This window comes from Neodiprion virginianus, chromosome 7, assembly GCF_021901495.1.
Source record: "Neodiprion virginianus isolate iyNeoVirg1 chromosome 7, iyNeoVirg1.1, whole genome shotgun sequence".
NCBI classification, from domain to species: domain Eukaryota; kingdom Metazoa; phylum Arthropoda; class Insecta; order Hymenoptera; family Diprionidae; genus Neodiprion; species Neodiprion virginianus.
The window spans coordinates 5,468,846-5,485,178 of NC_060883.1; the positions used below are offsets into that span (position 1 = coordinate 5,468,846).

Consider the following 16,333-nt stretch of genomic DNA (forward strand, 5'->3'; position numbering starts at 1 on the left):
GCTCTACCATACATATACGTACCCATACGAGAATATTCTTAATTACTAAACTTGGGGCGCGTTCTAGTAAAACGAAGATTTTAGATTCGCATGTGCAAATCCTAACCCTTCGATCACCAGACCTAGAATCTGATAATTCAAGATTCTAGGACTTATCCTAATAGTGTAGAATCGTTGATGACCTTAATTGTGAAATGGAAAATGCTTTTAATTCGATTCACTTTGACTACTCTCGTAAGAGTCTTTTGTTCGTTTTCTTTAAGAAGAAATCGAAGAGGCTTCAGTTATGTTATTTCAGTTCACAGAATTTCATGCTTATTCAGGAATGAGGGAATGGGATTATGGGTATAGATTGACGGGCAGGAAAATCTAAGAGTTACGTATAACGAGTATTGGAAGTAGAACTGGAGCGACGTAGCAAGTAAAGATAAACGTAATAAATTGATTTCACCAGTAACTAAAGTATTAAATTCATAAAATGATCAGTACAAGTTTGTCCTAGTACCAGAAGCTTCATTAGCACGTGGACTGAATTAAAAAATTTGAAAAACTGGAATGCGATGATTTGACATTACATATAATCGAATCGTATTGTTGACTTCGTTTCAGTGAGGCGTTTTTTTTTTTTTCTTTTCTTTTTTATCTTGAACGGAATAACCGTAAGTACGTATAGTGAGCACAAGAATTGTCACAGTTCATTTGTCAGTATACTGAGCAACGGTTGATATTCAGACCTGTTTGTAATCTAGTATAGTTTTAAGTATTTGCCATTTCAAGTATACGTACATTATTAAAATTTTACGTAGACACAGAGTTGAATAGATAAAGATGTAGATCATGTTCAGTTAAGTATGCAAAGAGAATAACGCAGTGGAAATATATTCTAGTATAAAACACCGCCAATTCTTATTTCTACACTATTTCAGTCGATTGTTTTTTCTCGGATATACTTATATCCGTACTCTCGAGTATCCGGACGGCTTCACTTCAAATAATCTCCTTACGAAGTAAACTTGCAGCGTCGTTGTTGCTGTTATCACTAACAATTGTGCGATTGACCAATTTTGTACATAGGAATTATTATCCAATAATAAATTTATGTCTCTAGCCTCGCGACTCCGACTCAAGTGCTGAATTTGCAGCATCTCATTGATATTCTTCTCAACTCCAACAATTGTTCTCTGAAAATGATTAATTATGTTTAGTAAAGAGATGAGGGTATGAAGTATACAAACACGAAATAAACCACTAAAATTAATAGTTGGTATAATATCATTACCTTATTTTGAATTTATCATTAAAAAATAACTAGTAAAGTTATGTATTCTTAGTGAATATCTTACCGTGAAATTTTCAACAGATAGATTCAACTCGTTGAGTTCTTTTGTGAATTTATCCCATTGATCGTATCTGCGCCAAGTATAAAAAAAGAGTGATTATTGACAAACGAATTATGAAAAAGTATCTCGGTTACATATTTAGACGTCACATTTTCGAACATACTGAAGAACTTCACAAAAACATAATCAGAGTTTGTATATTCAAATTCTTTAAGCAACATTTAAATATGCCTCAAGGAAAACGGTGATATTTTTGATAATAACTATATATGAAATACAAGATTAAATACTAATTGCTGATTATAATTTGGTTTCAAATTCCGTTTATTCTCAGTTTCACAGTAGAGTAACAACGCTGAGTTTCCGAATGAATTATTATGATTGATAATAAATGCATGCAGATAGATATTAATTCAGCAAGTCCACATCATCAACTTACCTTATCACAGTTAGGTAAAGATTAACCAGTTTTGACGCGAATCTGGAGAATTGATTATCGATGCAAACACTATAGTAACCTCCAGTGGCAGATTGATCCTGATAATCAGCGCTTGTTCGCCATTGGTAAGGATATACTATCTGCCCTGTTGGATTCCTAACAGCAAAGCCTGCCATTCCGTCTCCGCCTCTCAACACCTGTTTGAAAGAATGATAATTTATTAATAAATGACTGGGTACGATATGAGAAAGTTTTCTTGGAGCGACTTAATCTGTATTATATTTAAATTCAAACATGTTAGAACTTAGACTTCAAAATTTCAACAATACTTGACCATTATAATGGATTATAGATTCGAGTCAAAAAATCATACATCATTCTGTTGATTCCCTAAATTTCGGATAAAAAAAATTCTATGTATACTTACTAACGAAAGAGTTGAAAAGTTTTGGAAAAATGAACTTTCAAGTGAATTCGAAATGTTCATTTGAGATATAGTTACTTCCAAATGATGACACAACTAATGACATATAATTAAGAGAATAGTTTCATGCTTAATTAAAAATATATTGAACTAATTTATGACCTTCTACATTCCATATGGCTAAAATTATATCCTAAAATGATGTTTGACTGTGAATGGAATAAAGTTTTCTTTCTTGTATCTGATTTGAAATTTTCATTATTTTAGAAATGATGATAATTGTCATTACTCTTGAATAAATGTGAAAGATTTTCGTAAGATTGAGCATTCTATTCATCAAGGAGCATGATAGACAGACAGTGAGCATGTGATGACAGGATAAGGAAGTAATAGATGGTACATTGAAATCAGTAGAAACAGTAGCATATTCATGCATAAAGTATATAAATCGTTAGATAAGATTATAACAAAAACAAGATCAATGTGATAAGGATAGTTATATAAATAACATAAAAATAAACAAGATAATATTTGGGTATAACGCACCTGAAAGCTGACATAAAAAGTTGCTCCCGGATTGACATATTGAAAGTAGCAGTCTTCTTTGCCGGGATCTATGTGAACTTTATAATCCATAGCAACAGCGGGAAGTGTTTCGTACCATGGCTGGGTAGTTTCTGCTTGTGCGACAGCGAAAAGGGCACCAAAAATCAAAATATCCAGAGCGAAATGCATCGCGCACATTAACCGGATATTACTTTAGACTTGTGTACGAAGATTTTACTCCAACAAGTCATCCCCACTCCGGAGGAATGAAACCGCTTTCGCTGCCGTCCGAGATCGCAACATTTTTCTCGACGGGTCGAAAAGCACCGCTATCAACGAACGGTAAACACTGGACTGGACGCGCGGAAAGCTATGCTGATAGTTGATACATACACTGATGCTGGCAAGTAGCGGCTAATCGCTGTCGGCTTTCACAGTTCACACGCACTCACTTACACACTTGTCATATTCCGTAAGGAAGTTCTGCGCATGCGCGAATCGCCGATGTTTGATAACATAGTGATTACATTTATGTCCATGGGTAGGTACAGTTTGTCTATTCATACATATGTATATGATGTATATCTAGTCGCATCCTTAGAGCATATACCACCGGAGGTAACTACCACGGTCTTACATACAGGTCTAGAAACTCGGTCAAAATTTCAGCATCCTGAATCCTGCATCCCCCTATCGCAGCGACACTCGTGGTCACTGGGCGAAACGATCGGTGCTTCAATAAGAGGACATACCCCCACCACCGGAGTTTCTAGACCTGTATGTATGCCGCGGTAACTACACACGCCATCCATCTCGTCAAACTGCAGCCAAGTGATGAGAGATCGAGATATGTATTCGGGATACTCCGTTTCTCTCACTCTACGCTTGATTATTTGAGAGGAAACGTATCGATCAATTGGGTGCAGAGCGAGAGAGACAGGTTATAACGGGCAAATACTTTACTCTTTCACTCCTCCGCCACACTTTCTGCACATGCGAAGCTATTTGTATTAATATATGCTTTAAGGTCGCACCCTACGCTGCAGAAGGAAACGTTACATTGAAAATAAATTCGAATATAAAATCATTAAAATAGCTACTAATTATTGTAGTGTATCAAGAACTGGACCCAATGTTTTCAGCATTATAATGAGAATTTTAAATTACTCGAGAACCCTTGCGAAGGGTATGTCTGAACTGAAATAGGCAAACTTGTACATATGTACAAGTAATGTTTGTGGGCTAAATTATCGATTATTAGTATTTAGTTGAACATAGAGTTATACTTCAGTCACTCCAGCCGTCATTTTGTTTGACGTGAAACAACATTTGATATTCAACGAGTTCCAAAAATCAGTATAGAGTCGAAATAAGATTACAAGTGCGCCTTACGGCGGTCATTTTGATTTTGCGCAAGAGTTCGAATCCAAATAACGAATTTTGTAAAAACAATGTTTCCGAACGTTATTTTACATCAAGGATTTTTACCAGTCAACATTTGTATTGACATTTCAACGAATATATCTTGATTTCAAAAAATTAAGCCCGCAATAGCAGTTTTATGTCTGTACATATGTACATGTATTACACAAAGAAACTGGTGTAGCTCAATGGTTGGCTAATGGTTATTGAATGCGGTAATATTCAAAATCCATCAGACGCACAGAAAAATTAATGAAACACAAAACAAAGTCTAAAAATCAGAATAGACGAATTGCAACTGAATTCAGTTGAATTTTATTAAAATAATCTTACCTCACCACGTTAGGCAACTAATGGTAAATCCAAATTCAAATAAAGATTGCTCGGTTATGCCGATAACTTTCGAACAACGAGATTGTCATTTATATTTAAATTAATTAGTGAGATAAGTACTAAAAAAGTAATATCGAGTGATTTCCATAAAACACGCCTGAAATCTAAATAAAATCAACATGTTGTTTTGATATATCATAAGCTTACAGTAACTTATAATAATTGGCACATAGTATATTTGTAATAACCTAAGACTTTCAGCGAGAAAACCACTCTTAGTCATTGGATTTTTTCTATAATTAGTAAAAATGAGAATAAAAAGAAAAATCAATGAAAAAGAGAATCCAAAGAAGGGAAATTCGTTGTCGTACCTAGGTCTTATAACATTATATCACGCGATGTTGTGTTACCGAATTCGAGGAAGATTGACCACAAGCAAGTATGGGAATCGGATATTAGTAACAACCGTAAGAAAGTATTGTAAACACATTTTATACTTTATTCTCATTTGCATACCGCTCACAGTGATCTGCGCAACCAATTATTCGTAAATGAAAAATATATTAGAACGGCAATTATCTACGCTACAACGTAACTATTGTATTGAGAAGAAATTCTTCCGAGTTTGTAAAATATATACTTTTTCATAGTCTGACATAAACAGTAGTGCACCAAATTTATTAATTACATATTATATAGTTTTTATTCTTTCGTTTTATACGACGTTTATATAGTTCATTATGTTGTGTGCGTATTTCACTGAATGTGTTCATGCCTTATTTAATTTTTTAATTTTTTCATTTTTTTTTTCTTTTTTTTTTACTATTATTAATTCATTATACTTTTGTACGGAACTTTGTCAACGCTTTACATGTTAGCTTCTTTAAAATACTGGAAAATAAACATTGTCACAGCTATGAATATAAGTGTACATATCATACGTGTGAAAAGCTACTCGTTATTTATTTATATCACTGCTCTAGACCGTAAATAGTTAATTGATACGCAAGATATATAATATGCTTGCTGTAATAATGACGATTTAAAACTTAATTATATATTTAATATGATTATGAAACACTGCGTTGAAATTTACAATAGTCATTGAAGCAGTGATACAAATTTGAATTGAAACTATCGAATAAAAATTTGACTATGTTTTATAACTGGTATCACAACAGATTGACTGTTTTTCTTTAAAGATAATTTTCGTACAGTGCTTAAAATTAGTTTTTTTTTTTTTTTGTTTTTTTCTCCTCCCTCCAACCACAACCTACAGCTCTGAACAACTGTTGTACACTCCAATGGAACGGATAAGGAACAGCTATTATTGTTTTATCATTTGTTATTCTTCATCTTTCTCTATAGGCTTTCACAGCTGTTGAAGGCTTATATGGTTTATTTTTTTATTTTTTATTTTTTTTTTTGCGTCATTTTAATTATGAAATGATATATTATTCATCGATATGATATCTTCATTTACATCGAAGAAAGCATTACTTTAGTAATGTGTATCATATCCGAACAGAAACGGTGTAGTTTTTTTTTTCGATTTTATTTTCAGGATATATAAAAATTATACTTTAATAGTTTTTTTTCTTTTTTTTTTTTAAATTTAAAAAATGGCAGATGTCGATTCAATCTTTCGAGTACCGATTTTTTTTTTTTTTTTTTTTTACAGATATTACATTAATCGTACGTACATTTATAGATAGGTAATATCATAGTACTTTGTGAAATATATCAGACATTGGCCAACTATAGTTTAGCCGGTTAGATGTTGGTGCCTCTGATATTGAGTGCATTCATTTTAATTGTATTAGCAGAGTTTAAGTTATGGCAATTTGCATTCATTACATAAACGTGTTACAATTTCATTCAGAAACGTCCCCACACTCATCGATAGGGCTATGGCTCGAAATTACATCAAAGTTCAAGTTATTTCCTCTTCGTTTTTTGTTTTTTTTTTTCGTTGGTAAATGAGTCTTATGCAGTATCTGTCATTAAATAGACATACATGTATAGTCTTAGAAACGTTGGGTTGTAAAGAAAACTTGAGAAATGTTGTATGTATGCGAAAGAAAAATACGAAACCTTTGGATAGAAATTTTCATACTGCGATTCGCTATCAGAATTTTATAGGTTCTATAAACATATTATATTGTTGAAAATCAGGAAAAATTCAGACGGTTCAACGTTCAAAATAATTTTAGCTATGGCACCTTAATTTTTTTTTATGGCATATTCTGAATATTATTATATTCGTTCGTCAGGTCTTTGCTAGTTTCTCGTACACGAATTTAAAAATAACGTTGTTTTCTCGTATTCTTTTTTTCGTTTTCAAAAGAGAGGCACCACTTAATACATATTCGTACATATAGTTATACTACATTCCTTACATCCATTGCGAATCACACGGCTTGATTAAAAATATACATATATTCATATACGTGTCGTTGTTGCAAACTTGATTCAGTATACATTCTGCCAATAATAACATCTGTATTGTCCATTAAAATTCAAGCAGCATACCTTTTCTTGTTTGCAATTAATTATCGTTTGTTTTGCGAATATTATATTGGCAATTTCAAATATCTGACAACCTTTCGATCAAAGTTTGGTAGTATAGTTAAGTACATTTTAAATATTCTCAACAGATAGGGTCTTAGAATTGTTTAATCCATCATTGCATATATTGTCAAAATTATCAACTCAAAAAATTATACTCTTTGAGTGTGAGTTGTCAGAAATTTCACTTCGCATACTCTTATTCAAAATATTATTTGTACAAGGCAAATATGTTTCAAGATTATAATTTGTAAGTTTTCTATGACAGTTATATGTATACTGGCATTTGTTTTGTGCATGCAGTAATCTTGCCCTTTTCAGAACAAGCATTTTTTGTTTTTGGTTTTTCATTAACGACTTGAATGTTGGCCAGATAATGCATTTCGCCACTGTGCGATTTTCAATTATGAAATATCGACAGGATGCATTTTTTTACTTCTTTATTGACTCAAAACAATATTTATTGATTCGACCTTTGACGTAATTGTTATGAAAGAAACTTTAGACTTTAAGATTAACATTTTTGCTCCGACTATATGGATACAGCCAAATAGAAATCGAAGCTACTCTTGTTTCACTTTGCAAATTTTCAAATCATCTATCCGGAAGTAGCATTGTTTAAATCAAACCGAACAGAAATATTTGAGCCAATATTTTTTTTTCATTTGTATCGCAAGGTAAAGAAATATATGTTGCACAATTTGTTTTGTACAAGCTGCATGCAACGAAACATTCAACAATCACTTTCCAGTCAGAATAGTCTTATTGTCGCACAATTAAAAAGCTTCTAATAATATTTCCAACAACAATCAGTAGTTAATATAACAATTAATAAACAAAATATATACGACGCTAGATTAAGAGAAATATAATATGCAGCATAGGAAGATCAATATTGTGCCCAAAGAAACCATTGATTGATGTTATGTTTCTGCTGTTATTTATGAAGCTACAAAATCTTTGTTTCTGTGTAATATAGTGAAATAAACAAATTGTAAATTTAAATACGAACAATAATTCGTATTTTCGCTACTATGAAAAAAGATGAACAACCTCATAATTAATAGACATTATTAGGTTTAAAAAAACCATTTGCATAAATTCTGTAATTCCTCTTCTAAAATAATGAGACTCTAAGGCTTGTGCTTTGTATTTTTACACTATTCAGTCAGAACGGAAGATTAAAGTTTACCAGGAAGAAGCAGGTTGAAATTCTGCCTAGATTATTCTAATCAGCTGGGTTCAAGTTCCCATGAAATTTGATTATATCGGTGTCGTACACGTATTAAATGGCTGAGTTGTTCGAAAGTATGGCGAATTTAACTTTTTTTCTGCTAAGCACAATAATACTGTAAATGAAATATAATTGGATTCTTATTACATTCATTCGTACATCTTTTTGGACCGAAAAATGATAAAATATCTGAAATACTAGTCAAACATACTCTTTTGTACTTTTATACAAGAAATCAACATATTCATACACGATCCACGTCAATACACAATATTAATTGCACCCAAGGCAAGGGCATCGTTCAAAACGCAGACGCTGGTGGATAATGACGCGGAAAATTCTTTTTCCAACCGCAATCAAATATCTGCTATTAGTGTATTAATCTTACGATGCCAATTCTACGACTCTCAGTGCTCTTGCCTGCAATTGCTCGCGGTGTACGTGCCACAGCTTTTACATATGCACATACATTACATTACGATATATTATATAATGTATTTATAGTATATATTTCACAGTTAAACACTAATGTAGGCCATGGCATATATTTTTTGTTTTTTCTCCTCTTACAGTTTAAAAGGGTCTGACGGATTTTAGCTTCTAGTAAAATACATTTCCTTTTTTCTTCCTCATTTTACATCAACAAACGTATCTATAATTTTAATAAATTGGTGGATAACTTCTATTATATCCTAGAATGCGATACAGGGAAAGATTCAAGGGTACGTCAGCATAAATCATAAGCGATTCGTTTTTTTTACGCAACACAAACACAACATGTACAAATTTTGTGTACGGGTGAGTTTTAGGAGATGAATTTTCAACTGCTAGGCTTTAGTTAACTGTGAAATCATATTTCAGTTAGTTTTTCAGTCGCTTTGTTCTGCGTGAAAAATACTGATCGGTAGCTACCAAGTGCTGAAATTAAATTACGAATGCCAGCCTTGTTTCAAATTAAATACTTTTATCTAAGAGAGAATTTCTGGAGAAACGCGAAAGGGAGCAAAAAAGATTGCCTACGATTCACCCTTGATAATTTTGTCTTTGGTCACGAATCCTTAGACTTACTACATATTCAAAACTTTGGAAAGGTATTGACGAAACGGAAAAACAATCGTACTTTGGTTAATCAGACCCTCATTTGCATGCCAAGATGCAAATATATGAAAGACAATATTGTCTTATGTGTTAATATATTATTCTTGATTCAGAATAACAATCATTAGTCAACTGACGCCCAACACGCTTCGCCTATTGAAGCTCAAGATCACAAGATTTATAATAAAATAACGATAAATAACTATAAGTATAAGTAAGGTAATAAATAATTCTAAAAAACCTAGGAGAAGATATAAAGTTACGTATATGCCTATACAGTATATACGTCACAACTAAATTGCTAATATGCGTAATATAAAATTCAATCGTGCACAAAATCATACACGCATTTATAAAGTTGACGCTATTCAATACCTAAGTTCGTTTCATTCTAATTATCCAGATCATTCGGTATACAACATCTTAGACTTGCACCGACTTTGCAAAACTTTTATTTGGAGTAGTTTGTTGTTTGATAGGGGAACTCGAAATCGAATATATTGTCCAGGTTTCTAGCAAGTTTAATTACATATTCGACAACAGCAATCGTGCGTATTTAAGAAAAAAAAAAAAAAAACGATTCAAGTTACTAAATAGCTGGATTTTTTACACCCTCCTCCAAATCAAATAATGTGGAAAGAGTAATGAATTGAAAAGATTGAGTTAGAACGACATTAAAAAGAATAAAATAAAATTTCATAGCTTGCAAAGCCAGCAATTCTAGCACGCATAATTAAAAAAAAAAATATAAAAATCATTACAGTCATTTGATGACGAAGATTTTTAGTTTTGGGTATGAATCAGCTTCCCAATACATTACAAATTTACGGAATACCAAATAATCAATTCCATATTTCGTTGATGGTAAAAAATTGATGTGTACATGTGTTGATTGAAACATCCGTTTTGAATTGGCAGTCGAAAGACGAAAAGCCATCGGACGTTCGAGTGGTTTCACACTATTTCTAACTCCATAATACCAGTAAATACTTCTTCAAATATAATTTTAAAACTATTTCTTGATAATGAGTGAGATGACGAGATTTGATGAGACCATATCGAGAAACTCTACGTGGAAGATAAAAGATGTTTTTTTCTAACAATCAAACAAATTTTTTCAAACAATTCAGTGCGGACAAAATAATAATCATCGGTGACATGAGGTTTTTGTCGTAGAATAATACTAATTATATCTGTATCAAATCCCCAGTTTCAGATGATGAAACTTTACGTTTAAACATTGTTAGAAAATTCCATTTCCTACTATCTTTCCAACTGTTTCGAGTTTAGAGAAGATTACACTTTCCTGATCGCCTTCGTTTCCGTCGATTTTTCTCCAACTCTGCAGGTGGCTGGTTCCTGATTATACGGACTACCTAAGAAGTTATTTTCATATATTATCGTATCATTGAACGAACAGATACTTTCACCTTTGAAGTAGAGGGAAAAAATTCATGCTGAATTCATTTTTCAGGGAACATTTTTATCTAACGGAGAGTATAGATTCAAATAACAGCCTTCGGGGACATAGAAAGTTCAAAGGATACGATTGCACTTATGGCTAATAGTTTTGAGTTCCAAACGATTCCTTTCCACATTAACGTATCAAAAAGACTGAAAATTAATTCAGTAGCAGGGGTCGCTATCTGAGAATTTGCCAAACTAGTATGGAAATTCTTGTATCGTTAACAAAAGTAAAAGAATATGAGAAAGTCATCTCCTTTTACTAGATGTAGAAACTTAACGCAATGTCAATATATAATTAACGCACACAACATATAGTCCAAAATACTTTTCAGTTCAGTTCGTCTCCAAATTAAGCTGATATTGTGCTTGAACAGCACGATGCTTTCTTTACTTATTGATTCAGTAATGGAATAAATATTAGTAGTAATAGTAATTGTAATTGCGGTATTACCTCATGGAATGCGGCATCTACATTGAGCGGAGGGTCCTTGGCTGAAGTTTCAATATACGGAATCCCCAATCTATGTGCCAATTCCCTGCCTTGTTCCTCGGTCACTTTTCTCAGATGTACAAGATCAACTTTATTAGCAACGAGCAGCATTGGATAAACATCACGGTCTTTGACTCTCAGAATCTGCGTATAAAAGTTGACGACATTCTCATACGATTGTTTGTCTGTGACGGAATATACCAGCAGGAAACCATCTCCTTTGCGCATATATTGTTCTCTCATGGCACTAAACTCCTCCTGCCCAGCGGTGTCGAGTACTGTGAAAAAAATTTACGAACGCAAGTTAAGGGGGGTGTATGCCGGTAGATGACTGGAAGTCATTGAATCTTAGACATTTACAATCGGACGTCCAATTATTCAATTCGAATGCGGTTTATTGTATTAAAAGTTATGTAGATCGTGCTTTGTTTATGTATTTTTTTTTTTTTCTAAAAAATGAAGTAATCGAAAGCATTGTTATTGACAATAATGTACACCATTTTGCTTAACGACATGTTTTTCAGAGCTCACAATATTTTAATAACAGTTTAACCGATTTATATTAAATTTGGAAACGGTATTTTAGGATATTTTATCCTCATTGCCACAATCCGTTTTTTTTTTTATTTTGGTTTTGTTCAACAAAATCGTGATCATTTGAAGTTGCTTTTTAACTTGTCGTCAAAAATATGCCACATATTGACGAATAACTAGAAAATATTATATTGAAGAAAAGTGGGATCGTCATGAAAAAGAGAATAAACTATCTAAGTATAGCGTCTCCAAGTTTGCAGTAAATTGGTTCAGCTGTTTCTCATGTATCGCGAGCATTACAAAAACATATCACTGAGGAAAAATGATTTACATCGTTTAGCGACGGTGTCTAGAAAGATGTTACTTATGAAAACAAGATCAGAAAAAATTGAACAATTTATTGTCGTCAATAATCGAGATTAGAAATGTGAATGATAGTGATTTACCATCTAGAATGCACCATTGCTTGTCCACCTCCGTGTGTTGAATGTAGCTGTCTTCTATCGTCGGGTCATAATCGGTGACGAAGAGTTTTTGAAAGAACTGTATCGTGAGGGCACTTTTTCCAACGCCTCCATCCCCGACAACTACCAGTTTGAAGGTCAGGAGATTATCATTGTTGGGAGGTCGCGTCATGCCACCTCTGGGTCCTCCTCCCCCGCCCCCACCGCTCTGCCTGCGTCTACCTATTCTGCCAATCCCTCTTGCACCCCTGATATTCTTCCCTCCACGCCAACGTGGCTACATCAACAGTGTAACTTCCTCGATTGCAGTTGCACCCTTAATTGAGAAAAAGATATTTGACGCATAATTAGCTTTGGCTTTCACCGCCATCCAACTTGTGAGTCGATTGAACAGCCACAGCGATATTCGTTTCAATGAATTGACTGCTTAAGCAAAGAATGAGATGTTGATGCTTTTGGAGATAATCGTTTTCAAGTTAAAAATCGTATTGCGTCGACGAGCGCGACTACCTTTTGGTACATTTACTTGTTCTTTGTACTATTTTGACGAATTTGGGTACAAGCTGTATGAAATTGATGTTGATGACGTAAACATAACAAAATATAGAACAGAAAATAATTGTTTTGTAACATTAGAGTGACTTCGAAGCGGCTGAGTTTGCAAAACATGATTAGTTTCTGCTTTGTTACGATTTACCCAAATTCGGACAAACAATCTTTTTTGAAATATTTATGTTACGATAGCCTAACAGATTTGAATCTCGCGTCATGTTTGTGAAAAAGGTGATACAAATTGAGGTCGATAACGACTAACAACTTGACATTGAGAAAAAATGCTCTTAGACATCTAAGTATGATAGTTTTGATCTGAAATTTTAAAAGATTCGATATTAATTAAATATAAAACAATATTTTGCTGGGTGAAAGGTTATAAATGAAGAGTTTACAGAGTTCGATTGAGAAAAGCTTCAAAGTTTCCATAGTATGAGTTTTCTTTTTAACTTTTTTCAATTAAACGTCATAAAAATTTTATAAGACCCATTACATTGTTCCCAAATTCAATGCCAACATTTTGCCCATTAAAACTTGCGATTTTTATCATTTGAAATTACTGCAGTTTTATCTGAATGGGAACTATACGAAAAGTAATGTAGCGAAGGAACGGTGGTTTTTCACAATGATCATTTTCTGTCGGCAAGCGAAAAAAACTCATATATGAATCGATTCAACGAAACACAACAATCTTTACCGACCCAAAACCTGACAGTGAATCCAAGAAGATATATCGACACTTTGCAAAGACACATAGCAGCATCGAATAGAATGGGCTTACTTTGAAACTGTGCTCAATTTTCAAACCATTGCCAATATCAAATACTATAAATTAATAGTGGCCGGTAGATAAATTGTTTCAAAAGAAAATGATGTGCCATATTAAGGATAAATTGGTATGGGTAGGTGACAAAATTGATTGTACACAATCCTAGAAATTACTTTAGTAACACTGAATTGTAAAGAGTAAGTATAGTATACTCGACGTTTTTTCGTGTATGATTACATACTTGAAATGCCATGAAATTTTCGTACCGTTCATTGTTTGAGCGATAAATTGGGACAAACGTTTGCGTAAGACTACGTAAAAACGTCCTAATGATACGAACTGTCAACTGCATTTAACGATGCGTTAGAATTTCTAGTCGGTCATGCTGTGTGGCATTTTGCAAAAAGATACGATCTACCGCCACTAGAACGGTTAAACAAACTCATTGAGACTTTTAATCCGAACAACGCGAGTGAAACGTTGTATACACGGTTGTATAGAAATGAAAAGAATAAAGAAGAAAAAAAAAAATGAGAAGCGATGGACATCGAACTGTTTACAGACAATCGAACGTACGGGCGGCGGGCGTGTTATTTACGTTCGATCCACTATATTGTGCAAATGCGATAGCTACACGATGGGAAAATATCAACGTCATTCATATGATAATCCGTCATCGTAAACGGCGGCCAGTTACTCGCGACTATATAGAGAACGGATGCAATAATTCACTAAGAGATTGGTAAATTGCTCACCTTACATCGTCTGTCACTCCTGTTGGCGTCACAAAGTATTGCGAGCTGCTCGACGACTCGCTGCTGGGGCTGACGTCTGTCGTCACATAATTCACAGAGTTGCACGCGTGCGCGTCACGGCGTAAAAAACAAATTTTTCTAACCGACGCGGCGACGTAACGATGGCAAGTGCCGGCGAGACGACGGCGATGCAAACCGTCCGAGTATCCGTGTATAACTGAGAAGGCTTATCCATAGAGGCTAAAGGTGTATCCGTTATTCGTTAGTTTCGATGACACCCGCTTCGCAGCGTTTAAGTAGTTTTATCCGCCTGTGAGCAGGCAGCACAAACGTCATTTCATTAATGACATTTGGGTTGCCTGCTTACAGGCGGTACGAGTACTCTGTTCAGGGTTCGGTTTAGTTCGGTGTTCCATTAATTGATCTCACGGTTATATTTACGCGTATTATTATATCAGTCTGTACTTGCATTAAGTATTAATAACTGTTTCAGCTTATTGAGAAGCACTGTCTAAGAATAACCGGTAAATACGTATTCGGCAGTGCCTGGAGTGGACAACTGATGTCTCAACTGTGATAATTGTAAAAACATTAACTATCATACGAGTAAGAATAAATAATCAGGTAATATTTTTTCCAATATTTCGAACTTTTTTTTATCGAATCATATATTGTGTACTATAATTGCTAGGAATAATAATACTATATTCCAATACAATAATTACATGAAAATCCAAAACATGGATTCCAATATACTGAATGTATTTATAATAGACTAGAATGGGAATTATAATACTCAAGATTTCATGGGTACTTGTTACGAAACTTAATTATAATGGGTTCCATAATACAGGAATGACTAGTGAACATAACATTACGTGTAACCAATACATTCCTTAATTTTTAGTTTACTAGGCTCGTATCTTACATAATTATAAGAAATTTTAATAAGTTGATTGAATAATAGTATGTCAGTGCCGTAACACGTCACCCCGTGTAATTTCCTATTGATGTCAGTCATATGGATACTAATTTCTTCGAAATCTAATTGTCATCAGTATTTTTTTTCGTGCGATGATAATTTCTGCTGACTTGATTTACTTCGAATTTGAAAGATAAATTTGGTTGAACATTTTTAACTGACAAACTTTACATAGCTGCTTTAATTCAAGCTGGGGGATAAAAGAGGGTGAACTGAAAATCTTAAGCTGCACAAGGGGTTTGGATACACAATTATCTGGCGGGAGGAACACAATATTTCAGTCACGACACTGAGACGCCAAATACACGTATCTAGGGGTTATTATGACAAAATGTTATCATGGATACGAAACATTAAAGTCTATATTCTTTGTACATAGAGATATTGAAATGTCTACATCTACAAATGGAAAACATTGATTTTCAGGCTTGTGTAGTTTGCGACTGGACGTTGTAAACCACTTCTCTCAAAAGTACGGACCAGTTTGAAAATTCATCAGATTCATTTGAATTATCAATCGTCGAACTTAAACTAGACTTAGTCTTCGTATTTTTTTCATATTGCACTTCATATTGCACAAGTCCCGATTTTTTAATAGACTATGGAGAAAAAAAAATCGTGATTTGAAGTAGCAGATTTACATCTATTCTGTGTAAGTAAGATAAAAAGTGACCTTACGTTCAGAAGATAAAATTATATTTACCATCACGAGTGTTATATTGAAGTGACTCTCAAAGTCCAGCACGTGACAAGCTACGTTTGCCAAATTCTACGTATGGATGGATTACATGTGTGGGCCTTCGTAGGCGTAAAAATTCTACAAGAACGTGAGACTTCACATCGCAATGTTCTAATCTCTAATTATACAAAACTTAGGAGGCTAACTGACTACAGTAATATAGATACATGTACACAA

The 16,333-nt window shown here is 33.7% G+C and overlaps 2 protein-coding genes across 2 annotated transcripts; both read right to left on the reverse strand.

Moving 5' to 3' along the window:
• Window positions 1-603: 603 nt before the first annotated feature.
• On the reverse strand, window positions 604-4,306 carry LOC124308945 (transmembrane emp24 domain-containing protein 5). Its single transcript, XM_046772137.1, has 4 exons — window positions 2,750-4,306; window positions 1,780-1,976; window positions 1,344-1,410; window positions 604-1,181 (listed from the first exon to the last, which is right to left on the reverse strand). The coding sequence occupies exons 1-4, from the start codon at window positions 2,945-2,947 to the stop codon at window positions 951-953; spliced, it is 693 nt and encodes a 230-aa protein (XP_046628093.1). The 5' UTR covers window positions 2,948-4,306; the 3' UTR covers window positions 604-950.
• A 958-nt stretch (window positions 4,307-5,264) lies between these two features.
• LOC124308946 (ras-related protein M-Ras-like) lies at window positions 5,265-14,637 on the reverse strand. Its single transcript, XM_046772138.1, has 4 exons — window positions 14,436-14,637; window positions 12,342-12,675; window positions 11,323-11,639; window positions 5,265-10,780 (listed from the first exon to the last, which is right to left on the reverse strand). The coding sequence occupies exons 2-4, from the start codon at window positions 12,529-12,531 to the stop codon at window positions 10,691-10,693; spliced, it is 597 nt and encodes a 198-aa protein (XP_046628094.1). The 5' UTR covers window positions 12,532-12,675; window positions 14,436-14,637; the 3' UTR covers window positions 5,265-10,690.
• Window positions 14,638-16,333: the final 1,696 nt, after the last annotated feature.

Bases quoted from the DNA above. Each gene is read 5' to 3' on its own strand.
- LOC124308946 (XM_046772138.1), bottom strand. From the start codon at position 12,531: ATGACGCGACCTCCCAACAATGATAATCTCCTGACCTTCAAACTGGTA. The intron at 11,640-12,341 runs GTAAATCACTAT...TTTTTTTCACAG, and splicing joins GCAATGGTGCATTCTAGATG to TACTCGACACCGCTGGGCAG. The intron at 10,781-11,322 runs GTAATACCGCAA...ATAACTTCTTAG, and splicing joins TAGATGCCGCATTCCATGAG to GTAGTCCGTATAATCAGGAA.
- LOC124308945 (XM_046772137.1), bottom strand. From the start codon at position 2,947: ATGTGCGCGATGCATTTCGCTCTGGATATTTTGATTTTTGGTGCCCTT. The intron at 1,411-1,779 runs GTAAGTTGATGA...TACTTGGCGCAG, and splicing joins CTTTACCTAACTGTGATAAG to ATACGATCAATGGGATAAAT. The intron at 1,182-1,343 runs GTAAGATATTCA...AATCATTTTCAG, and splicing joins TATCTGTTGAAAATTTCACG to AGAACAATTGTTGGAGTTGA.